This window comes from Heptranchias perlo, chromosome 11 (assembly GCF_035084215.1).
Source record: "Heptranchias perlo isolate sHepPer1 chromosome 11, sHepPer1.hap1, whole genome shotgun sequence".
NCBI lineage: Eukaryota > Metazoa > Chordata > Chondrichthyes > Hexanchiformes > Hexanchidae > Heptranchias > Heptranchias perlo.
The window spans coordinates 27,735,171-27,761,024 of record NC_090335.1 but is presented as its reverse complement, the minus strand read 5'-3'; the positions used below and the strand labels follow the sequence as shown (position 1 = coordinate 27,761,024).

The window sequence follows — 25,854 nt, the reverse complement described above, 5'->3', positions numbered from 1 at the left end:
TTTTGCTATGAGTACACATAGCTTCTGGCCACAGGGTTGTTTTTCCTTTAATTCAAAGTTATATATGGGAAGGGAAAGAAAGTGGATAAATTCCAAAACCCACTGGAGGGATCGACCAGGAAGGGAGACAACATCAAAGCTGGGCGAATGAAGGCTGTGGATTTCAAGGGTCTTATTCTATTGTGCTACCAACTATGCCAGCCAAAAAAAGTTACCAATAAAGACTTTTTTATTCCAGTTGTGATCAGTAAACTTTACAACATTGTATTATACATAATTTTGAAACAAATGCTTAAAATTGGTCAGATTTAACTTCACAAAACAAGCAGCCACCAATTGGTTAACCTTCAAGCCCAGTATGAGCAGAAAAAGCTAATTGGTCTGATCAACAGATGTAGCTGTCTTCCTCACTTTAAAACTTGGAAGTATCATTTCACAACATTTAAATTAATAGAATATAAATTGTCTTAAAGCATCTTCCATTAGAATCCCTTGGACATTTGGTTTCAAATTACTGAAATGCTGATGCATGACCTGCCTTCACAGCAGATTTTAGTGTTTTAGGAGATAAGAAAAATGAGGGTTGTGAACATTTTTTTTGATCAACACAGCAAAATAAATATACTTTATCAAAAGTACTGCTTACATCACATTTTATTCCCCACAATTTTAGTATGGCTTACTTTCAAAGTGACTAATTATTTTTCTTTAATAAAACATCCAGGCAAAATACAAGGCATTTGTTTTTACCTACAGTAGTACACAGGTTCATATACATTATACAAGCCATTCCTATGGGTGATTTCTCCCTCAGCTTGTTATACAGTAGGCAATAATTAATCTATTTAATGAATGTTGCATAGATTTAGAACCTAGATACTTTTTTCATTTTTCTTCTGGAAATTAAACAAGTGGTCTATTCTAGAGCAAACCAAATTGGTAAATGTTATGTCCTTTCATAGGTGATAATTAGAAAATTCTCTCATAGAACAGCAGGTAGGCTTGGGCACTTAATACTTTCGTCTCTGGCACTGCTTGCACACAGGTATCACTTATATGGAACCAGTTACCCTTCGGTGGCTCTGCTTTGATCGCTGTTACAAAAGAAACAAAATTGTCAAGTAACCATTTATTTCATAAAATAGATCTCAAAGCTAATTACATAAAGGTTTGTGTTCAAAGTTTTCTTTCTGGGTTACCAAAAATAGGACTTTGTTTAAATTGACATTTCACAATTGTTGTGGGGAAAACCAACTGGACATTTCTACAGATCTATTAAGTAATCTACAAGTGGACATGTATCATTTTGCTGTTTTTTTTTAAAAACAAACTGCACCATTAGAGAGAGACTATCAACAGCATTTTAGAGGGATGTACTGCTCAAACAGGTAGAAAGTACAGGAATGTCAAAAGCTCCTTGCTAAGTGCCCATTTCCTATTATATGAAACAACTTTTAATTTGTCAAATGGCCAATTGTTTTTGGTGAAATCATTACTGAACATTGAAGGATTAAAAATTTATAATTTCATCTCAATACATTTTACAGAATACCTACACTTGCTGTGTATTAAAATCTGTGTAATTATAAAAAAGAAAATTAATCTAGAAGCAGGTTTTGTTTTAAGTGTTACTTTAGTATTAAAAAGGAGTTATGCATCTTAATCTCAATTTTAAAAGTACAATGATGCCAGACAACAGCACTTACCTGGCAGTGTACATCTGGTCATCACATATTCAGAAAGATGGCTGCTGGGAGTTCGTACCTTGACATAAGCTGTATAGTGTCCAGATCTCATAGTGCCACTGTGCTCCACAACTCCATATAGACTATATAATACATTTGTACAATTATCTGCCACAGTCTGAGAGATAGAATATAAAATGAAATGGCCAGTTAATTCAAAAATACAGCTGCTCTATTGTGCAAGGAAAATATTAAATTAGAATTAAAATTTGGACTTCAATAACTTCCTTGCAATGAAGACTACTGTTATTCAGTACATTTATGTGGTTCCAGCCATATCTTCCAAGGATAGGGATGGAATGTGTACATAACAGGACAAACAACTGGCTGTCAAATCAAGATCTATCTCAATCAAGTGCAGACTGGCAGTGGTGCCACACACAAGAGCAATATAAGGGAGGGAAAGTTGTCACAGGGCAGCTCAGTCACATTTTCTCAGATCTCAAGATGTGTTAACATCCTCAAGTTGGTGCAAGTGTATTATAGTAAGACCAGAAAAGATAGAAGGGAAAAAAACAATTACTGGATAACACCCCCTCAAATAAAAACACACATTCCATCCAAATTACATAATGAGTCAGTTTGGGTAATCCATTTACATTTAGATAAACTGGAATTTCAGCACAGGACTCAAACTCCCCCACTCTGCAAAGTAGTAACCGTCATCCTTTGAAGTAGTTATTCTGCAGCATCAATTAAGTTTAGTGGTTAATGCAGAAACTAATAAAAACATTTTAACCCTATATGATGCAAAATGCATTTAAAAGTGGCAGATTAAAGTTGCCCAAAGTTTATAAAGTATTTCTACAGAAATTGTAAGAATAGCCCAACTGTAATTCTGAATGATTGAACATTTGGAATGGAAATATAAACATTGATGCAATTTATTTTCTCCCTCTTCTGGTTTGCGTGTGATGCACTATTCTTCTGCTCCCTTGCCTCTGCACTGCTCTTAATTCAGCACAGAAACAGGCCATTGAGCCCAACAGGTCCATGGTGGTGTTTATGCTCTACATGAGCCTCCTTCATCTAACCCCATTAACATATCCTTCTATTCCTTTCTCCCCCGTGTTTATCGAACTTCCTCTTAAATGCATCTATGCTAATCGCCTTAACTACTCCTTGTGGTAGCGAGTTCCACATTCTAACCATTCGCTGAATAAGGAAATTTCTCCTGAATTCCCTATTGTATTTATTAGTGACTCTTATAATTATGGCCCTTAGTTCTTTTCTCCCCCTTGTGGAAACATCATCTCTGCGTCTACCCTTTCATAATCTTAAAGAGCTCCAGTCTGTTCAATCTTTCCTGATAGGTATAGCCTCTCAGTTCTGGTATCATCCGAGTAAATCTTTTGCATCTTCTCCAGTACCTCTATATCCTTTTTATAATATGGAGACCAGAACTGTTCACATTACTCCAAGTGTGGTCTAACCAAGGTTCTATACAAGTTTAACATAACATCTCTGCTTTTCAATTCTATCTCTCCAGAAATGAACTCCAGTGCTTGGTTTGCTTTTTTTTTTATGGTCTTATTAACCTTTGTCGCTCCTATTAGTGATTTGTGCATCTGTACCACCAGATCCCTCTGCTCCTCCACCCCACTTAAGACTTATTATCCAAGAAGTATATGGCCTCCTTATTCTTCCGACCAAAATTTACCATCTCACACTTAGCTATATTGAAATTTATTTGCCAATTACACACCCATTCTGCAAGTTTAATAATCTCTTCCTGTATTTTGTCACAGTCCCCCTCAATTTGGTGTAGTCTGCAAATTTTGAAATTGTACTTCCGATTCCTTAGTCCAAATCGTTTGTAAATGATGAACAACAGTGGTCCCAGCATCGATCCTTGTGGAACACCACTTACTACCGTTAACCCTTTTCTGTTTTGTAGCCAGCTTGCTATCCATTCTGCTACTTGTCCCCTGACTCCACATGCTCTGACCTTAAGTACCTCATCAAAGTCCTTTTGAAAATCCAAATATATTACATCGACTGCATTACCTTTGTCTATCCTTTGTTACTTCTTCAAAGAATTCACTAATGTTGGTCAAGCATGACCTCTTTTGAAATCTGTGCTGACTATTTTATATTTTCAGTTTCTAGATGTTTTTCTATTACATCTTGGAGTAAGGATTCCATTATCTTTCCGACCGTGGATGTTAAGCTAATTGGTCGATAGTTCCCTGGACTCGAATAAAGGAATCACATTAGCTGTCCCCCAGTCCTCTGGCACTTTTTTTCTCTATTAAATGTTTATATATACGTAATAGTGTCTCTCCTATCTCTTCCCTAATTTCTTTTAAGACTTGTGGATCCAATCCAAGGGGAAGCTAGATAAGCACATGAGGGAGAAAGGAATAGAAGGGTATACTGACAGGGTTAAATGAGGGAGGGAGGAGGCCCCTGAGGAGCATAAACACTGGCAGAGAGCAGGGTCAGCGACAAGAGGAGAGAGTGCGGAACGTGGGATCGGCAAGAGCGGAGACAGCAGAGCACGGGATCAGCGATAAAAGGGGGGAGAGAGAGTGGGGCATGGGATCAGCGATAAAAGGGGGAGAGAGAGTGGGGCGTGGGATCGGCGATAAAAGGGGGAGAGAGAGTGGGGCGTGGGATCGGCGATAAAAGGAGAAGAGAGAGAGGGGCGTGGGATCAGCGATAAAAGGGGGAGAGAGTGGGGCGTGGGATCAGCGATAAAAGGGGGAAGAGAGTGGGGCGTGGGATCAGCGATAAAAGGGGGAGAGAGAGTGGGGCGTGGGATCAGCGATAAAAGGGGGAAGAGAGAGTGGGGCGTGGGATCAGCGATAAAAGGGGGAGAGAGAGTGGGGCGTGGGATCGGCGATAAAAGGGGGAAGAGAGTGGGGCGTGGGATCAGCGATAAAAGGAGGAGAGTGAGTGGGGCGTGGGATCAGCGATAAAAGGGGGAAGAGAGAGTGGGGCGTGGGATCAGTGATAAAAGGGGGAAGAGAGTGGGGTGTGGGATCAGTGATAAAAGAGTGGGGCCTGGGATCAGCGATAAAAGGGGAAGAGAGAGTGGGGTGTGGGATCAGCGATAAAAGGGAGAGGGTGTGGGATCGGCGATAAAAGGGAGAAGAGAGAGTGGGGCGTGGGATCAGCGATAAAAGGGGGGGGAAAGAGAGTGGGGCCTGGGATCAGCGATAAAAGGAGGAGAGAGAGTGGGGCGTGGGATCAGCGATAAAAGGAGGAGAGAGAGTGGGGCGTGGAATCAGCGATAAAAGGAGGAGAGAGAGTGGGGCCTGGGATCAGCGATAAAAGGGGGAAGAGAGTGGGGTGTGGGATCAGCGATAAAAGGAGGAGAGAGAGTGGGGCGTGGGATCAGCGATAAAAGGGGGAAGAGAGAGTGGGGCGTGGGATCAGCGATAAAAGGGGGAAGAGAGTGGGGTGTGGGATCAGCGATAAAAGGGGGGGGAAAGAGTGGGGCCTGGGATCAGCGATAAAAGGGGGGAGAGAGAGTGGGGCGTGGGATCAGCGATAAAAGGAGGAGAGTGAGTGGGGCGTGGGATCAGCGATAAAAGGGGGAAGAGAGAGTGGGGCGTGGGATCAGCGATAAAAGGGGGAAGAGAGTGGGGTGTGGGATCAGTGATAAAAGGGGGTGAAAGAGTGGGGCCTGGGATCAGCGATAAAAGGGGGAAGAGAGAGTGGGGCGTGGGATCAGCGATAAAAGGGAGAGAGAGTGGGGCGTGGGATCGGCGATAAAAGGGGGAAGAGAGAGTGGGGCGTGGGATCAGCGATAAAAGGGAGAGAGAGAGAGGGGCGTGGGATCGGCGATAAAAGGGGGGAGAGAGAGTGGGGCGTGGGATCGGCGATAAAAGGGGGAGAGAGTGGGGCGTGGGATCGGCGATAAAAGGGGGGAGAGAGAGTGGGGCGTGGGATCGGCGATAAAAGGGGGAGAGTGGGGCTTTGGATCGGCGATAAAAGGGGGGAGAGAGAGTGGGGCGTGGGATCAGCGATAAAAGGGGGAAGAGAGAGTGGGGTGTGGGATCAGCGATAGAAGGGGGAGAGAGAGTGGGGCGTGGGATCAGCGATAAAAGGGAGAGAGAGTGGGGCGTGGGATCGGCGATAAAAGGGGGAGAGAGAGTGGGGTGTGGGATCAGCGATAAAAGGGGGAGAGAGAGTGGGGCGTGGGATCAGCAATAAAAGGGGGAGAGAGAGTGGGGCGTGGGATCGGCGATAAAAGGGGGAAGAGAGTGTGGGGCGTGGGATCAGCGATAAAAGGGGGAGAGAGAGTGGGGCGTGGGATCAGCAATAAAAGGGGGAGAGAGAGTGGGGCGTGGGATCAGCAATAAAAGGGGGAGAGAGAGTGGGGTGTGGGATCAGCGATAAAAGGGAGAGAGAGTGGGGCGTCGGATCGGCGATAAAAGGGGGGAGAGAGTGGGGCGTGGGATCAGCGATAAAAGGGGGAAGAGAGAGTGGGGTGTGGGATCAGCGATAAAAGGGGGAGAGAGAGTGGGGCGTGGGATCAGCGATAAAAGGGGGAGAGAGAGTGGGGCGTGGGATCGGCGATAAAAGGAGGAGAGAGAGTGGGGCGTGGGATCAGCGATAAAAGGAGGAAGAGAGAGTGGGGCGTGGGATCAGCGATAAAAGGGGGAAGAGAGTGGGGTGTGGGATCAGCGATAAAAGGAGGAGAGAGAGTGGGGCGTGGGATCAGCGATAAAAGGGGGAAGAGAGAGTGGGGCGTGGGATCAGCGATAAAAGGGGGAAGAGAGTGGGGTGTGGGATCAGCGATAAAAGGGGGAAGAGAGAGTGGGGCGTGGGATCAGCGATAAAAGGGGGAAGAGAGAGTGGGGCGTGGGATCAGCGATAAAAGGGGGAAGAGAGAGTGGGGCGTGGGATCAGCGATAAAAGGAGGAGAGAGAGTGGGGCGTGGGATCAGCGATAAAAGGAGGAGAGAGAGTGGGGCGTGGGATCAGCGATAAAAGGGGGAAGAGAGAGTGGGGCGTGGGATCAGCGATAAAAGGGGGAGAGAGAGTGGGGCGTGGGATCAGCGATAAAAGGGGGAAGAGAGAGTGGGGCGTGGGATCAGCGATAAAAGGGGGAAGAGAGAGTGGGGCGTGGGATCAGCGATAAAAGGAGGAGAGTGAGTGGGGCGTGGGATCAGCGATAAAAGGGGGGGGAAAGAGAGTGGGGCGTGGGATCGGCGATAAAAGGGGGGAGAGAGTGGGGCGTGGGATCGGCGATAAAAGGCGGGAGAGAGAGTGGGGCGTGGGATCGGCGATAAAAGGGGGAGAGTGGGGCGTGGGATCGGCGATAAAAGGGGGAAGAGAGAGTGGGGCGTGGGATCAGCGATAAAAGAAGAGAGAGTGGGGCGTGGGATCAGCGATAAAAGGGAGAGAGAGTGGGGCGTGGGATCGGCGATAAAAGGGGGAGAGAGAGTGGGGCGTGGGGTCCGCGATAAAAGGGGGAGAGAGAGTGGGGCGTGGGATCGGCGATAAAAGGGGGAAGAGAGAGTGGGGCGTGGGATCGGCGATAAAAGGGGGAAGGGAGAGTGGGGCGTGGGATCAGCGATAAAAGGGGGAAGAGAGAGTGGGGCGTGGGATCAGCGATAAAAGGGGGAAGAGAGAGTGGGGCGTGGGATCAGCGATAAAAGGAGAGAGTGGGGCGTGGGATCAGCGATAAAAGGGAGAGAGAGTGGGGCGTGGGATCGGCGATAAAAGGGGGAGAGAGAGTGGGGCGTGGGATCAGCGATAAAAGGGGGAGAGAGAGTGGGGCGTGGGATCGGCGATAAAAGGGGGAAGAGAGAGTGGGGCGTGGGATCAGCGATAAAAGGGAGAGAGAGTGGGGCGTGGGATCGGCGATAAAAGGGGGGAGAGTGGGGCGTGGGATCAGCGATAAAAGGGGGAGAGAGAGTGGGGCGTGGGATCAGCGATAAAAGGGGGAAGAGAGAGTGGGGTGTGGGATCAGCGATAAAAGGGGGAGAGAGAGTGGGGCGTGGGATCAGCGATAAAAGGAGGAAGAGAGAGTGGGGCGTGGGATCAGCGATAAAAGGAGGAGAGAGAGTGGGGTGTGGGATCGGCGATAAAAGGGGGGAGAGAGAGTGGGGCGTGGGATCGGCGATAAAAGGGGGAAGAGAGAGTGGGGCATGGGATCAGCCATAAAAGGAGGAGAGAGAGTGGGGCGTGGGATCAGCGATAAAAGGGGGAAGAGAGTGGGGTGTGGGATCGGCGATAAAAGGGGGGAGAGAGAGTGGGGCGTGGGATCGGCGATAAAAGGGGGAAGAGAGTGGGGCGTGGGATCAACGATAAAAGGAGGAGAGAGAGTGGGGCGTGGGATCAGCGATAAAAGGGGGAAGAGAGTGGGGTGTGGGATCAGCGATAAAAGGAGGAGAGAGTGGGGCGTGGGATCAGCGATAAAAGGGGGAAGAGAGAGTGGGGCGTGGGATCAGCGATAAAAGGGGGAAGAGAGTGGGGTGTGGGATCGGCGATAAAAGGGAGAGAGAGTGGGGCGTGGGATCAGCGATAAAAGGGGGGGGAAAGAGAGTGGGGCCTGGGATCAGCGATAAAAGGAGGAGAGAGAGTGGGGCGTGGGATCAGCGATAAAAGGAGGAGAGAGAGTGGGGCGTGGGATCAGCGATAAAAGGGGGAGAGAGAGTGGGGCGTGGGATCAGCGATAAAAGGGGGAAGAGAGAGTGGGGCGTGGGATCAGCGATAAAAGGGGGAAGAGAGAGTGGGGCGTGGGATCGGCGATAAAAGGGGGAAGAGAGAGTGGGGCGTGGGATCAGCGATAAAAGGAGGAGAGAGAGTGGGGCGTGGGATCAGCGATAAAAGGGGGAAGAGAGTGGGGTGTGGGATCAGCGATAAAAGGAGGAGAGAGAGTGGGGCGTGGGATCAGCGATAAAAGGGGGAAGAGAGAGTGGGGCGTGGGATCAGCGATAAAAGGGGGAAGAGAGTGGGGTGTGGGATCAGCGATAAAAGGGAGAGAGAGTGGGGCGTGGGATCGGCGATAAAAGGGGGGAGAGAGAGTGGGGCGTGGGATCAGCGATAAAAGGGGGGAAAGAGAGTGGGGCCTGGGATCAGCGATAAAAGGAGGAGAGTGCGGCGTGGGATCAGCGATAAAAGGAGGAGAGAGAGTGGGGCGTGGGATCAGCGATAAAAGGGGGAAGAGAGAGTGGGGCGTGGGATCAGCGATAAAAGGGGGAAGAGAGTGGGGTGTGGGATCAGCGATAAAAGGAGGAGAGAGAGTGGGGCATGGGATCAGCGATAAAAGGGGGAAGAGAGAGTGGGGCGTGGGATCAGCGATAAAAGGGGGGGGAAAGAGTGGGGCCTGGGATCAGCGATAAAAGGGGGGAGAGAGAGTGGGGCGTGGGATCAGCGATAAAAGGAGGAGAGTGAGTGGGGTGTGGGATCGGCGATAAAAGGGGGGGGAAAGAGTGGGGCGTGGGATCAGCGATAAAAGGGGGAGAGAGAGTGGGGCGTGGGATCAGCGATAAAAGGGGGAGAGAGAGTGGGGCGTGGGATCAGCGATAAAAGGGGGAAGAGAGAGTGGGGCGTGGGATCAGCGATAAAAGGGGGAAGAGAGTGGGGTGTGGGATCAGTGATAAAAGGGGGGGGAAAGAGTGGGGCCTGGGATCAGCGATAAAAGGGGGAAGAGAGAGTGGGGCGTGGGATCAGCGATAAAAGGGAGAGAGAGTGGGGCGTGGGATCGGCGATAAAAGGAGGAGAGAGAGTGGGGCGTGGGATCAGCGATAAAAGGGAGAGAGAGTGGGGCGTGGGATCGGCGATAAAAGGGGGGAGAGAGAGTGGGGCGTGGGATCAGCGATAAAAGGGGGGGGAAAGAGAGTGGGGCCTGGGATCAGCGATAAAAGGAGGAGAGTGCGGCGTGGGATCAGCGATAAAAGGAGGAGAGAGAGTGGGGCGTGGGATCAGCGATAAAAGGGGGAAGAGAGAGAGTGGGGCGTGGGATCAGCGATAAAAGGGGGAAGAGAGAGAGTGGGGTGTGGGATCAGCGATAAAAGGAGGAGAGAGAGTGGGGCGTGGGATCAGCGATAAAAGGGGAAGAGAGAGTGGGGCGTGGGATCGGCGATAAAAGGGGGAAGAGAGTGGGGCGTGGGATCGGCGATAAAAGGAGGAAGAGAGAGTGGGGCGTGGGATCAGCGATAAAAGGGGGAGAGTGGGGCGTGGGATCGGCGATAAAAGGAGGAAGAGAGAGTGGGGCCTGGGATCAGTGATAAAAGGGGGGGGAAAGAGTGGGGCGTGGGATCAGCGATAAAAGGGGGAAGAGAGAGTGGGGTGTGGGATCAGCGATAAAAGGGAGAGAGAGTGGGGCGTGGGATCGGCGATAAAAGGAGGAAGAGAGAGTGGGGCGTGGGATCAGCGATAAAAGGAGGAGAGAGAGTGGGGCGTGGGATCAGCGATAAAAGGAGGAGAGAGAGTGGGGCGTGGGATCAGCGATAAAAGGAGGAGAGAGAGTGGGGCGTGGGATCAGCGATAAAAGGAGGAGAGAGAGTGGGGCGTGGGATCAGCGATAAAAGGAGGAGAGAGAGTGGGGCGTGGGATCAGCGATAAAAGGGGGAAGAGAGAGTGGGGCGTGGGATCAGCGATAAAAGGAGGAGAGTGGGGCGTGGGATCAGCGATAAAAGGGGGAAGAGAGAGTGGGGCGTGGGATCGGCGATAAAAGGGGGAGAGAGAGTGGGGCGTGGGATCGGCGATAAAAGGAGGGAGAGAGAGTGGGGCGTGGGATCGGCGATAAAAGGGGGAAGAGAGAGTGGGGCGTGGGATCAGCGATAAAAGGAGGAGAGTGGGGCGTGGGATCAGCGATAAAAGGGGGAAGAGAGAGTGGGGCGTGGGATCGGCGACAAAAGGAGGAGAGAGAGTGGGGTGTGGGATCAGCGATAAAAGGGGGAGAGAGAGTGGGGCGTGGGATCAGCGATAAAAGGGGGAAGAGAGAGTGGGGTGTGGGATCAGCGATAAAAGGGAGAGAGAGTGGGGCGTGGGATCAGCGATAAAAGGGGGAGAGAGAGTGGGGCGTGGGATCAGCGATAAAAGGGGGAGAGAGAGTGGGGCGTGGGATCAGCGATAAAAGGGGGAGAGAGAGTGGGGCGTGGGATCAGCGATAAAACGGGGAGAGAGAGTGGGGCGTGGGATCGGCGATAAAAGGGGGAGAGAGAGTGGGGCGTGGGATCAGCGATAAAAGGAGGAGAGAGAGTGGGGCCTGGGATCAGCGATAAAAGGAGAGAGAGTGGGGCCTGGGATCAGCGATAAAAGGGGGAAGAGAGTGGGGTGTGGGATCAGCGATAAAAGGGGGAAGAGAGTGGGGTGTGGGATCAGCGATAAAAGGAGGAGAGAGAGTGGGGCGTGGGATCAGCGATAAAAGGGGGAGAGAGAGTGGGGCGTGGGATCGGCGATAAAAGGAGGAGAGAGAGTGGGGCGTGGGATCAGCGATAAAAGGGGGGGGAAAGAGAGTGGGGCCTGGGATCGGCGATAAAAGGAGGAGAGAGAGTGGGGCGTGGGATCAGCGATAAAAGGGGGAGAGAGAGTGGGGCGTGGGATCGGCGATAAAAGGAGGAGAGAGAGTGGGGCGTGGGATCAGCGATAAAAGGGGGGGGAAAGAGAGTGGGGCCTGGGATCAGCGATAAAAGGAGGAGAGAGAGTGGGGCGTGGGATCAGCGATAAAAGGGGGAAGAGAGAGTGGGGCGTGGGATCAGCGATAAAAGGAGGAGAGAGAGTGGGGCGTGGGATCAGCGATAAAAGGAGGAGAGAGAGTGGGGCGTGGGATCAGCGATAAAAGGAGGAAGAGAGAGTGGGGCGTGCGATCAGCGATAAAAGGGGGAGAGAGAGTGGGGCGTGGGATCGGCGATAAAAGGGGGAGAGAGAGTGGGGCGTGGGATCAGCGATAAAAGGGGGAGAGAGAGTGGGGCGTGGGATCGGCGATAAAAGGGGGGAGAGAGAGTGGGGCGTGGGATCAGCAATAAAAGGAGGAGAGAGAGTGGGGCGTGGGATCAGCGATAAAAGGAGGAGAGAGTGGGGCGTGGGATCAGCGATAAAAGGAGAGTGGGGCGTGGGATCGGCGATAAAAGGGGGAGAGAGAGTGGGGCCTGGGATCAGCGATAAAAGGAGCAGAGAGAGTGGGGCGTGGGATCAGCGATAAAAGGAGGAGAGAGAGTGGGGCGTGGGATCAGCGATAAAAGGGGGAAGAGAGTGGGGCGTGGGATCAGCGATAAAAGGGGGAGAGAGAGTGGGGCGTGGGATCAGCGATAAAAGGGGAGGGAAGGAGAGTGGGGCCTGGGATCAGCGATAAAAGGGGGAGAGAGAGTGGGGCGTGGGATCAGCGATAAAAGGAAGAGAGAGAGTGGGGCGTGGGATCAGCGATAAAAGGGGGAGGGAGAGTGGGGCGTGGGATCAGCGATAAAAGGGGGGAGAGAGAGTGGGGCGTGGGATCAGCGATAAAAGGGGAGGGAAGGAGAGTGGGGCCTGGGATCAGCGATAAAAGGAGGAGAGAGAGTGGGGCCTGGGATCAGCGATAAAAGGGGGAGAGAGAGTGGGGCCTGGGATTAGCGACAAAAGGGAGAGAGAGTGGGGCCTGGGATCAGCGATAAAAGGGGGGAGAGAGTGGGGCCTGGGATTAGCGACAAAAGGGGGAGAGAGTGGGGCCTGGGATCAGCGATGAAAGGGGGGAGAGAGTGGGTCGTGGGATCGGCGAAAAAAGGGGGAGAGAGAGTGGGGCGTGGGATCGGCGATAAAAGGGGGGAAGAGAGTGGGGCGTGGGATCAGCGATAAAAGGGGGAGAGAGAGTGGGGAGTGGGATCAGCGATAAAAGGGGGAGAGAGAGTGGGGCGTGGGATCGGCGATAAAAGGGGGAGAGAGAGTGGGGCGTGGGATCAGCGATAAAACGAGGAGTGGGGCGTGGGATTGGCGATAAAAGGGGGAAGAGAGAGTGGGGCGTGGGATCAGCGATAAAAGGGGGGAAAGAGAGTGGGGCCTGGGATCAGCGATAAAAGGAGGAGAGTGCGGCGTGGGATCAGCGATAAAAGGAGGAGAGAGAGTGGGGCGTGGGATCAGCGATAAAAGGGGGAAGAGAGAGTGGGGCGTGGGATCAGCGATAAAAGGGGGAAGAGAGTGGGGTGTGGGATCAGCGATAAAAGGAGGAGAGAGAGTGGGGCATGGGATCAGCGATAAAAGGGGGAAGAGAGAGTGGGTCGTGGGATCAGCGATAAAAGGGGGGGGAAAGAGTGGGGCCTGGGATCAGCGATAAAAGGGGGGAGAGAGAGTGGGGCGTGGGATCAGCGATAAAAGGAGGAGAGTGAGTGGGGCGTGGGATCAGCGATAAAAGGGGAAGAGAGAGTGGGGCGTGGGATCAGCGATAAAAGGGGGAAGAGAGTGGGGTGTGGGATCAGTGATAAAAGGGGGGGGAAAGAGTGGGGCCTGGGATCAGCGATAAAAGGGGGAAGAGAGAGTGGGGCGTGGGATCAGCGATAAAAGGGAGAGAGAGTGGGGCGTGGGATCGGCGATAAAAGGAGGAGAGAGAGTGGGGCGTGGGATCAGCGATAAAAGGGAGAGAGAGTGGGGCGTGGGATCGGCGATAAAAGGGGGGAGAGAGAGTGGGGCGTGGGATCAGCGATAAAAGGGGGGGGAAAGAGAGTGGGGCCTGGGATCAGCGATAAAAGGAGGAGAGTGCGGCGTGGGATCAGCGATAAAAGGAGGAGAGAGAGTGGGGCGTGGGATCAGCGATAAAAGGGGGAAGAGAGAGAGTGGGGCGTGGGATCAGCGATAAAAGGGGGAAGAGAGTGGGGTGTGGGATCAGCGATAAAAGGAGGAGAGAGAGTGGGGCGTGGGATCGGCGATAAAAGGGGGGGGAAAGAGAGTGGGGCCTGGGATCAGCGATAAAAGGAGGAGAGTGCGGCGTGGGATCAGTGATAAAAGGGGGGGGAAAGAGTGGGGCGTGGGATCAGCGATAAAAGGGGGAAGAGAGAGTGGGGCGTGGGATCAGCGATAAAAGGGGGAAGAGAGAGTGGGGTGTGGGATCAGCGATAAAAGGGAGAGAGAGTGGGGCGTGGGATCGGCGATAAAAGGAGGAAGAGAGAGTGGGGCGTGGGATCAGCGATAAAAGGAGGAGAGAGAGTGGGGCGTGGGATCAGCGATAAAAGGAGGAGAGAGAGTGGGGCGTGGGATCAGCGATAAAAGGAGGAGAGTGGGGCGTGGGATCAGCGATAAAAGGAGGAGAGAGAGTGGGGCGTGGGATCAGCGATAAAAGGGGGAAGAGAGAGTGGGGCGTGGGATCAGCGATAAAAGGAGGAGAGTGGGGCGTGGGATCAGCGATAAAAGGGGGAAGAGAGAGTGGGGCGTGGGATCGGCGATAAAAGGGGGAGAGAGAGTGGGGCGTGGGATCGGCGATAAAAGGGGGGAGAGAGAGTGGGGCGTGGGATCGGCGATAAAAGGGGGAAGAGAGAGTGGGGCGTGGGATCAGCGATAAAAGGAGGAGAGTGGGGCGTGGGATCAGCGATAAAAGGGGGAAGAGAGAGTGGGGCGTGGGATCGGCGACAAAAGGAGGAGAGAGAGTGGGGTGTGGGATCAGCGATAAAAGGGGGAGAGAGAGTGGGGCGTGGGATCAGCGATAAAAGGGGGAAGAGAGAGTGGGGTGTGGGATCAGCGATAAAAGGGAGAGAGAGTGGGGCGTGGGATCAGCGATAAAAGGGGGAGAGAGAGTGGGGCGTGGGATCAGCGATAAAAGGGGGAGAGAGAGTGGGGCGTGGGATCAGCGATAAAAGGGGGAGAGAGAGTGGGGCGTGGGATCAGCGATAAAACGGGGAGAGAGAGTGGGGCGTGGGATCGGCGATAAAAGGGGGAGAGAGAGTGGGGCGTGGGATCAGCGATAAAAGGAGGAGAGAGAGTGGGGCCTGGGATCAGCGATAAAAGGAGAGAGAGTGGGGCCTGGGATCAGCGATAAAAGGGGGAAGAGAGTGGGGTGTGGGATCAGCGATAAAAGGGGGAAGAGAGTGGGGTGTGGGATCAGCGATAAAAGGAGGAGAGAGAGTGGGGCGTGGGATCAGCGATAAAAGGGGGAGAGAGAGTGGGGCGTGGGATCGGCGATAAAAGGAGGAGAGAGAGTGGGGCGTGGGATCAGCGATAAAAGGGGGGGGAAAGAGAGTGGGGCCTGGGATCAGCGATAAAAGGAGGAGAGAGAGTGGGGCGTGGGATCAGCGATAAAAGGGGGAAGAGAGAGTGGGGCGTGGGATCAGCGATAAAAGGAGGAGAGAGAGTGGGGCGTGGGATCAGCGATAAAAGGAGGAGAGAGAGTGGGGCGTGGGATCAGCGATAAAAGGAGGAAGAGAGAGTGGGGCGTGCGATCAGCGATAAAAGGGGGAGAGAGAGTGGGGCGTGGGATCGGCGATAAAAGGGGGAGAGAGAGTGGGGCGTGGGATCGGCGATAAAAGGGGGGAGAGAGAGTGGGGCGTGGGATCAGCAATAAAAGGAGGAGAGAGAGTGGGGCGTGGGATCAGCGATAAAAGGAGGAGAGAGTGGGGCGTGGGATCAGCGATAAAAGGAGAGTGGGGCGTGGGATCGGCGATAAAAGGGGGAGAGAGAGTGGGGCCTGGGATCAGCGATAAAAGGAGCAGAGAGAGTGGGGCGTGGGATCAGCGATAAAAGGAGGAGAGAGAGTGGGGCGTGGGATCAGCGATAAAAGGGGGAAGAGAGTGGGGCGTGGGATCAGCGATAAAAGGGGGAGAGAGAGTGGGGCGTGGGATCAGCGATAAAAGGGGAGGGAAGGAGAGTGGGGCCTGGGATCAGCGATAAAAGGGGGAGAGAGAGTGGGGCGTGGGATCAGCGATAAAAGGAAGAGAGAGAGTGGGGCGTGGGATCAGCGATAAAAGGGGGAGGGAGAGTGGGGCGTGGGATCAGCGATAAAAGGGGAGGGAAGGAGAGTGGGGCCTGGGATCAGCGATAAAAGGGGGGAGAGAGAGTGGGGCCTGGGATCAGCGATAAAAGGAGGAGAGAGAGTGGGGCCTGGGATCAGCGATAAAAGGGGGAGAGAGAGTGGGGCCTGGGATTAGCGACAAAAGGGAGAGAGAGTGGGGCCTGGGATCAGCGATAAAAGGGGGGAGAGAGTGGGGCCTGGGATTAGCGACAAAAGGGGGAGAGAGTGGGGCCTGGGATCAGCGATGAAAGGGGGGAGAGAGTGGGTCGTGGGATCGGCGAAAAAAGGGGGAGAGAGAGTGGGGCGTGGGATCGGCGATAAAAGGGGGGAAGAGAGTGGGGCGTGGGATCAGCGATAAAAGGGGGAGAGAGAGTGGGGAGTGGGATCAGCGATAAAAGGGGGAGAGAGAGTGGGGCGTGGGATCGGCGATAAAAGGGGGAGAGAGAGTGGGGCGTGGGATCAGCGATAAAACGAGGAGTGGGGCGTGGGATTGGCGATAAAAGGGGGAAGAGAGAGTGGGGCGTGGGATCAGCGATAAAACGAGGAGTGGGGCGTGGGATCGGCGATAAAAGGAGGAGAGAGTGTGGCGTGGGATCAGCGATAAAAGGGGGGAGAGAGTGGGGCGTGGGATCAGCGATAAAAGGGGGGAAGAGAGAGTGGGGCGTGGGATCAGCAATAAAAGGGGGGAGAGAGTGGGGCGTGGGATCAGCAATAAAAGGGGGGAGAGAGTGGGGCGTGGGATCGGCGAAAAAAGGGGGAGAGAGAGTGGGGAGTGGGATCAGCGATAAAAGGGGGAGAGAGAGTGGGGCGTGGGATCGGCGATAAAAGGGGGAGAGAGAGTGGGGCGTGGGATCGGCGATAAAACGAGGAGTGGGGCGTGGGATCGGCGATAAAAGGGGGAAGAGAGAGTGGGGCGTGGGATCAGCGATAAAAGGGGGGAGAGAGTGGGGCGTGGGATCAGCGATAAAAGGGGGGAAGAGAGAGTGGGGCGTGGGATCGGCGATAAAAGGGGGAAGAGAGAGAGTGGGATCAGTGATAAAAGGAGGAGGGAGTGGGGCGTGGGATCAGCGATAAAAGGGGGGAGAGAGTGGGGCGTGGGATCAGCGATAAAAGGGGGAGAGAGAGAGTGGGGCGTCGGATCGGCGATAAAAGGGGGATAGAGAGTGGGGCGTAGGATCAGCGATAAAAGGGGGATAGAGAGTGGGGCGTAGGATCAGCGATAAAAGGGGGATAGAGAGTGGGGCGTGGGATCAGCGATAAAAGGGGGAGAGAGAGTGGGGCGTGGGATCAGCGATAAAACGAGGAGTGGGGCGTGGGATTGGCGATAAAAGGGGGAAGAGAGAGTGGGGCGTGGGATCAGCGATAAAACGAGGAGTGGGGCGTGGGATCGGCGATAAAAGGAGGAGAGAGTGTGGCGTGGGATCAGCGATAAAAGGGGGGAGAGAGTGGGGCGTGGGATCAGCGATAAAAGGGGGGAAGAGAGAGTGGGGCGTGGGATCAGCGATAAAAGGGGGAGAGAGTGGGGCGTGGGATCAGCGATAAAAGGGGGGGAAGAGAGAGTGGCGTGGGATCAGCGATAAAAGGGGGGAGAGTGGGGCGTGGGATCAGCGATAAAAGGGGGAAGAGAGAGAGTGGGATCAGCGATAAAAGGAGGAGAGAGAGAGTGGGATCAGCGATAAAAGGAGAGAGAGAGTGGGATCAGCGATAAAAGGAGGAGAGAGTGGGGCGTGGGATCAGCGATAAAAGGGGGAAGAGAGAGAGTGGGATCAGCGATAAAAGGAGGAGAGAGTGGGGCGTGGGATCAGCGATAAAAGGAGGAGAGAGAGAGTGGGATCAGCGATAAAAGGAGCGAGAGAGTGTGATCAGCGATAAAAGGAGGAGAGTGGGATCGGCGATAAAAGGAGGAGAGAGAGAGTGGGATCGGCGATAAAAGGAGGAAAGAGAGAGAGTGTGATCAGCGATAAAAGGAGGAGCATGAAGTGTTCGGGGCTTTAAGGAGCGAGGTAAGAAAATGAAGAGTGACGTCAGCACAAGGAAAGGAGCTGATTGGCTGCTAGCTGGTGAGGTTCTCTTTTTCTGGTGAGTGTCTTTTTTAAGTCTTTAGTTTATTTCCAGTTAAGTTTAGTTAATCTAATACATCGAGGCAGGGCAGGGCAGCTCACACCCGTGAAATGCACATCCTGCGCCATGTGGGAACTCCAGGACGCTTCCCGTGTCCTGGACAACCATAGGTGCTGGAAGTGTCGCCAGCTGGAGGAGCTTGAGCAACAGCTGGCATCACTGCAGTGTATCCGTGAGGTTGAGTGTTATGTGGATAGCACGTTTCAGGAGGTGGTCACCCCAAAGTTTGAGTGCGCAAACAGAGAGGGATTGGGTGACCAGCAGACTGACAAGGAGGACCAGGCAGGGTGTGCAGGAGTTCCCTGAGGGCACCTCACTCTCTAACCAGTATTCAGTTCTGAATACTGGTTGGAGAGAGGGTTCCTCTGTGGAGGGCAGCCAGAGCCAAGACCATAGCACCATGGTTGGCTCAGCTGTACAGGGGGGCAGGGGGAGAAGGTCAGGAGAGCAATAGTGATAGGGGATTCCATAGTTAGGGGAGCAGACAGGCGTTTCTGCGGCCACAGACGTGATTCCAGGATGGTATGTTGCCTCCCTGGTGCCAGGGTCAAGGATGTCACTGAGCGGCTGCAGAACATTCTGGAGGGGGAGGTTGAACAGCCAGAGGTAATGGTCCATATCGGTACCAACGACATAGGTAGGAAGAGGGATGAGGTCCTTCAGGCAGAGTTTAAGGAGTTAGGAAAGAGATTAACAAGCAGGACCTCAAAAGGTAGTAATCTTCGGATTACTCCTGGTGCCACGCGCTAGCGAGTATAGAAATAGGAGGATAGAGCAGATGAATGCAAGGCTGGACAGATGGTGCAGGAGGTGGGCTTCAGATTCCTGGGGCATTGGGACCAGTTCTGGGGGAGGTGGGACCTGGGCCGGACAGGTTGCACCTCAACGGAGCTGGGACCAATGTCCTCGCGGGGAGGTTCACTAGTGCTGTATCGGGAGGGGGAGGGGGAGGGGGGGGGTTAAACTAATTTGGCAGGAGGATGGGCACCAGGATGTAGCATTAGAAAGGGGAAAGAAGGGGCACAAAGGATCAGGAGAGAAGGATAGCCCTAGAATAAGAAATAGTAAGGTATTAGGTGGGGTCAGACCAAGAGAGTACAAGAAAGTCTAAGACGGGTTTGCAGTGCATGTGTGTGAACGCACAAGGCGTGGTAAACAAGGTTGTTGAGCTGCAGGCACAAATAGCCACATGAGAATACAATGCCGTGGTGATAACGGAGACCTGGCTCAAAAAAGGGCAGGACTGGGTACTCAATATTCCTGGATACAAGGTGTTCAGGAAAGATAGGGAAGGAAAGAAAGTTGGCGGGGGTGGCAGTATTGATTAAGGAGAATATTGCAGTGCTGGAGAGAGAGGATGTCCTGGAGGGGTCAAGGACAGAATCTATTTGGTTAAAGTTAAGGAACAACAGAAGTGCCATTACACTATGGGTGTATTCTATTGGCCACCAGCTAGTGGGAAGGAGATTGAGGAGCAAATTTGCAGGGAAATTAGAGAGGTGCAAAAGCCATAGAGTAGTGATAACGGGGGATTTCAACTTTCCTAATATAGACTGGGATAACAATAATATAAAGGGCAAAGAAAGGGAGGAATTTTTGAAATGTGTTCAGAATAACTTTCTCGACCAGTATGTTTCCAGCCCAACGAGGAAGGAGGCATTGCTAGACTTGGTTCTAGGGAATGAGATGAGCCAAGTGGAGCAAGTGTCAGTGGGGGAGCATTTAGGGAGCAGTGATCATAGTATCATAAGGTTTAGAATAGCTATGGAAAAGGACTCTGACCACTCTAAAGTAAAAATACTCAATTGGAGGAGGGCCAATTTCAGTGGGATGAGAACAGATCTGGCCTGGGTAAATTGGAATCAAAGATTGCTAGGCAAAACTGTAATTGAACAGTGGGCGGCCTTTAAAGCGGAGATGATTCGGGTACAGACAAGGTACATTCCAACGAGGAAGAAAGGTAGGGCAACTAAAGCCAGAGCTCCCAGAATGACAAAGGAGATAGAGAGTAAGATGAAGCGGAAAAAAGCGGCGTATGACAAGTGTCAGGTTGATAACACACGTGCCAACCAGAGAGAATATAGAAAGTTCAGAGGGGAAGTGAAAAAGGAAATAAGAGGGGCAAAGAGAGTATCAGAATAGACCAGCGGACAACATAAAAGGGAATCCAAAAGTCTTCTACGGACATGTTAACAGTAAATGGGTAGTAAGAGGAGGGGTGGGGCCGATTAGGGACCATAAAGGAGATCCACTCAAGGAGGCAGTGGACATGGTTGAGGTACTAAATGAGTACTTTGTTACGGTCTTTTCCAAGGAAGACAATGTTGCCAGAGTCTCGGTAAAGGAAGATATAGTTAAATGCTGGATGGGCTAAAAATTGAGAACGAAGAGGTACTAGAAAGGCTAGCTGTCCTTAAAATAGATAGGTCACCTGGTCCGGATGGGATGCACCCTTGGATGCTGAGGGAAGGGGGGAAATTGCGGAGGTACTGGCCATAATCTTCCAGACATCCTTAGATATGGGGGTGGTGCCAAAGGACTGGAGAATTGCAAATGTTACACCCTTCTTCAAAAAAGGGTGTAAGGATAAACCCAGCAACTATAGGCCAGTCAGTTTAACCTTGGTGGTGGGGAAACTTTTGGAAACGATAATCCAGGACAGAATTAAGTCACTTGGAGTGTGGATTGATTAGGGAAAGCCAGCATGGATTTGTTAAAGGCAAATAGTGTTTAACCAACTTGATAAGAGTTTTTTGATGAGGTAACAGAGAGGGTAGATGAGGGCAATGCAGTTGATGTGGTGTATATGGATTTTCAAAAAGTGTTTGATAAAGTGCCACATGGTAGGCTTGCTATTAAGATTGCAGCCCATGGAATAAAGGGGACAATAGCAACATGGATACAGAATTGACTAAATGACAGGAATCAGAGAGTAGTGATGAATGGTTGTTTTTTGAACTGGAGGGAGGTGTGCAGTGGTGTTCCCCAGGGGTCGGTGCTGGGACCACTGCTTTTCTTGATATATATTAATGACTTGGACTTGGGAGTACAGGGCACAATTTCAAAATTTGCAGATAACAAAACTTGGAAGGAAAATGAACAGTGAGGAGGATAGTGATAGACTTCAAGAGGATATAGACACGCTGGTGGCATGGGCAGACACGTGGCAGATGAAGTTTAACAAGGAAAAGTGCGAGGTGATGCATTTCAGTAGGAAAAATGAGGAGAGGCAATATAAACTAGAGGGCACAATTCTAAAAGGGGTATAGGAACAGGGATCTGGGGGTATATTTGCACAAATCATTGAAGGTTGAGAAAGTGGTTAAAAAAAGCATACGGGATCCTGGGCTTTATAAATAGAGACATAGAGTACAAAAGCAAAGAAGTCATGATGAACCTTTATAAAACAGTGGTTCGACCACAACTGGAGTTTGTGTCCAGTTCTGGACACTGCACTTTAGGAAAGATGTGAAGGACTTAGAGAAGGTGCAGAGGAGATTTACCAGAATGATTCCAGGGATGAGGGACTTAAATTACATGGATAGACTGGAGAAGTTGGGATTGTTCTCCTTGGAACAGAGGGTTGAGAGGAGATTTGATAGAGATGTTCAAAATCATAAAGTGTCTAGACAGAGTAGAGAGAAACTGTTCCCATTGGCAGAAGGGTCAAGAACCAGAGGGCATAGATTTAAGGTGATTGGCAAAAGAACCAAAGGTGACATGAGGGAAAACTTTTTTACACAGCGAGTGGTTAGGATCTGGAATGCACTGCCTGAGGGGGTGGTGGAGGCAGATTCAATCATGGCCTTCAAAAGGGAAGTACTTGACACAAAAAAATGTGCAGGGCTACAGGGATAGGGCGGGAGAGTGGGACTAGCTGGAATGCTCGTGCATAGTGCCGGTGCAGATTCGAATGGCCTCCTTCCTTGCTGTAACCTATGATTCTATGAATGGTCTGTTTCTGTGCTGTAGTTTCAATGTAACTTGATGTAATCAATTATCTCCTCCCTTTCTACCTTAAATGTCATACCTTTTTTGATCTCTTCTATTGGCATGCTCATGTTCGTCTCCCTGGTAAATACTGAGGCAAAGTAATTATTTAATATTTCTGCCATTTTGCTGTCATTACCTGTGAGTTTGTCGTGTGTGTCCCTTAGTGGCCCTACCTTGATTTTTCTTTTGTTATTCATGTGTTTGTGAAATCCCTTACTATTTCTTTTTATATTCCTTGGTAATTTAATTTTGTTATTTCTCTTTGTCTTCCTAATTGTTTTTTTACTTCTTTTCTAACCTTTTCGTATTCCCTTTTGATATCCTCTCCTTTATTGTCTATGTACTTAGTGTATGCCTTTTTCTTTAGTTTCAATTTTGCCCTTATTTCTTTATTCATCCATGGCACGTCATTACTAGCTAGTTGGTTCTTGCTTTTTAGTGGGATATATTTCTCCTGGACTCCATTGATCACCGTTCTAAATGTTTCCCCACTGCTGTTCTATTTCTTTGTTTGTCAGTAAATTATTCCAGTTTATTTTCCCTAGTTCCATTCTCATCCCCTGAAAATCAGCCTTTTTCAAATTTATTATTTTGGTCTTTGTCTTATTTATGTCCTTCTCAATCTTTATCTTAAACATTATTATGATGATGTTCCCCAACACCTACTTCTCTTATCTGTTCTGGTTCATTTCCCATTACTAGATCCAGCAGTGATTCCTCTCTTGTTGGGCTTTTTACATACTGGGTAAGAAAGGAGTCCTACACTCATTGTAAAAACTCCATTCCCTGTGCTCTGCTGGTCATCCACAAATGTGCAAAAGCCACACGAGTCTGTCTACAATTACCTCCACCTCAATAAGCCACATTCAGGATCAGACAAGAACCATAACTATCACGTGATGGGCTAGTACATTGGAGAATTAATACACTGTTAATCATAGTTTTTTAAAAAAGCAATTCCCCAGTGAATCTGTGGCTAAATGCACTACATGATGTGGCACTGAGCCATTCAAACAAGATTAGCCCCAGGTTCAATCCCTGGTCTCCGAGTTAGCTTGAACGGCTACTCGGATGTTATAATTAGCTTCAGTACCGCAGGAGAAGAAAATATCCCATTCCTGATCACTATCGACTGAAGTGCACATTTGTGGATGATCAGCAGGACAGAATCAAACTTGGCTGTGATGCCACCCCAGTCAATACTGATTATCATGACTCAAAACACCACTTGGTACCCCAGCACTTGTAAAACTGAACCCTAGCTTAAGTCGCATCCTTCAGAAAAAGGGGAGGATTGGGAAAGAGAAGATAAAAAAGGTTTTGATTTATGAGGTAATAGCACTTATGACACCAGTGACTGCTTGATCTGTGAAGATGTGATGGCTGGTGTAACCATGTTTTTTTTTAAAAACTTACCTTGCAATTTAGTGCACAGAATGGAGCAAGGTTGAGTACTTGTGGGAAATGGATATGCTTGTTTATTTTACGAAGATTGAACCCCAACTAAGGAAAAAAAATATTTGAAGTTTAACAATGCTTCTGTGCGCACCTCAATCATCAATAATGAAAAATTAAACTGGTATACCAAACAGCTGATAATTACCTACAGCAATAGTTCTGCAAAATGTCTTTTACTCAGTGAACAATAGCTATTGTGTGGTTATTAAACAGCAGTGAAAGTTCTAGTGCTTACGTTTACATTTTACCCAAAGAGGAGTAAATATTCAACTATTACTGATGTTCAGGCACACAGGTGGAATGGTTCCTTATAAGTCCACATTAAATTGACAAACTGCAACAATTTTGTCAGTATAAACCAGAATATATTTAAGAAATTGCACTGAAACATAATAGACTTGCTTTCAAGGTTTCTCATGCCAATTTTTGCAAACGTAAACAGCATCTATACTACAAAACTACATTCTCCAGGGTTCTTAATCATACTTGCCAGCCAAAATTTAAGTGTTAAGTGTTACCTATCATTTCTACCAGGAACCATTAAACAATCTATTTCAGGCACGGAATTTGTGAGCGTGTGTTAGGTTTTATTTTCTAAACTGAACAATTGTTTCCAATAAAGTTCTCCGTAACTGGTTTAAAAAAAAGTTTACATAAAAAAGACTTGCATTTATATAGCGCCTTTTACAACCTCAGGACCCCTCAGAGTGCTTTACAGCCAATGAAGTACTTGAAGTGTAGTCACTGTTGTAATGCAGGAAATTATTACATGCTTGTCCTCAGAACAAAAAGACATTGATGTCTATATTGTGTGTAATATATGCACAGCACACATCAGGATACATGTATATACCAGGAATAATTTCTGGTTGGGAAGTTTCAATCATGTACATTAATATAATGTAGAGAAACAAAACTGAGAAAATGTATTTAATATGGACAGCAGCATAAAAAACAATGTGATGTGCAGTATTAAAAATGATTTGAGAAAAGATTAATAGTGTGAATGGAGAATTAGGTTCAGAATAGTCCTTAATTGGTGTGGACAATAGAAATGTTATTCGTACAATGGAAACTGTTTACCTGAGATTAGAGTTGTGACTGTATTAACACAGCAAGAGCAGCTAAACTGCATATAATCGCCCTGGGAATTCTATCACTAAAGAGGAAAGGACTAATAATTCATAATTCATCCCATCAGTACAGAATATCAATAAAAATTTTAGGTTTGCCGGTAATAAAGGAATCCATAAAGTTATTATGGGATTTACATAATAGCATGTTTTGTACGTCTATGAATGTATCTTGGTAAACGTGGCTTTATTTTCAGCAAACCATAACGCATGGTGTGCTTACTGATCTGATTCAAAGCAATAATCTCAAAAAATTGTAACATCCAATTAAACACTGGGACGACCGAAGCCAGTGTCTTTCTCCCCCATTCCCTCGCCACCGATTCCATCTCCCTTGCTGCTCTTAGTCTGAACCAGACAGTGCTAACCTCGGTGTCTTACTTGACCCTGAGCTGAGTTTTTGACTTCAATGCAAAGGCCACCTACTTTCACCTCCACCCCTGCCTCAGCATATCTGCTGCTGAAATCCTCATTCATACTTTTGTTACCTCCAGATCAGACTATTCCAATGCTCTCCTGGCCGGCCTCCTATCTTCCATCCTCCATAAACTTTAATGCGTATCCTAACCAGCACCAAGTCCCGCTCACCCATTACTACGTTAAAGGCGTTATATAAATGCAAGTTGTCATCTAATGTGTGGACCTTTACAAGTTTCATGTTCATTTTCTGCAAATCACACTAACTCGCTGGCAAATACAACACAAACATAAACTGAATGTAGAAACACACAAACCCACCAGTTGTATAAATATAAACTAGAAAGAGAGTTATTTGAATAATAATTACCTGCTGAAATCTTTTCAAATGCAGTGTAAGAATTGGAGGAGGAGATGAAATGAGCATTTGCTTTTTGGCATTTGTGTACACATTCTGTTCATCTGCAAAAATATATATATTTTTTAAAGAAATAAGCTTAAACGTGTTATATTCCAAAGAAAGTTAAAACAGCGAATGTAACTCCTCTATTCGAGAAAGGAGGGAGACAGAAAGCAGGAAACTACAGGCCAGTTAGCTTAATATCTGTCATTGGGAAAATGCTAGAATCTATTATTAAAGAGGTTATAGCAGGGCACTTAGAAAATCTCAGTGCAATCACACAGAGTCAAAATGGCTTTGTGGAAGGGAAATCGTGTTTGACTAATTTATTGGAGTTCTCTGAGGAAGTAACAAGCAACGTGGAAAAGGGGGATCCTCTGGATTTCCGGAAGGCTTTTGACAAGGTGCCACATCAAAGGCTACTATACAAAATAAGAGCTCATGGTGTAGGGGGTAATATGTTAGCATTGATAAAGGATTGGTTAGCTAACAGGAAACAGAGAGTAGGCATAAATGGGTCATTTTCAGGTTGGCAAGATGTAACGAGTGGAGTGCCACAGGGATCAGTGCTTGGGCCTCAACTATTTACAATCTATATCAATGACTTGGATGAAGGGACCGAATGTATGATTGCTAAATTTGCTGATGACACAAAGGCAGGTAGGAAAGTAAGTTGTGAAGAGGACATAAGGAGTCTGCAAAGGGATATAGATAG

The 25,854-nt window shown here is 49.5% G+C and overlaps 1 protein-coding gene across 5 annotated transcripts in view; it reads right to left on the bottom strand.

Moving 5' to 3' along the window:
• Positions 1 to 211: 211 nt before the first annotated feature.
• Positions 212 to 25,854, bottom strand: part of usp16 (ubiquitin specific peptidase 16) — a 61,826-nt gene continuing 36,183 nt past the window's right edge. For 3 of the 5 annotated variants that reach the window (XM_067992748.1, XM_067992752.1, XM_067992749.1), the window contains 4 exons: positions 25,110 to 25,201; positions 23,148 to 23,234; positions 1,707 to 1,863; positions 212 to 1,094 (listed from right to left, as the gene is read on the bottom strand). In XM_067992748.1, coding sequence (XP_067848849.1) covers positions 970 to 1,094; positions 1,707 to 1,863; positions 23,148 to 23,234; positions 25,110 to 25,201 — 461 coding nt within the window. In that variant the 3' untranslated portion in view covers positions 212 to 969. The remainder of the gene's footprint in view (positions 1,095 to 1,706; positions 1,864 to 23,147; positions 23,235 to 25,109; positions 25,202 to 25,854) is intronic. The other 2 variants (XM_067992751.1, XM_067992750.1) reach the window with 2 other exon arrangements.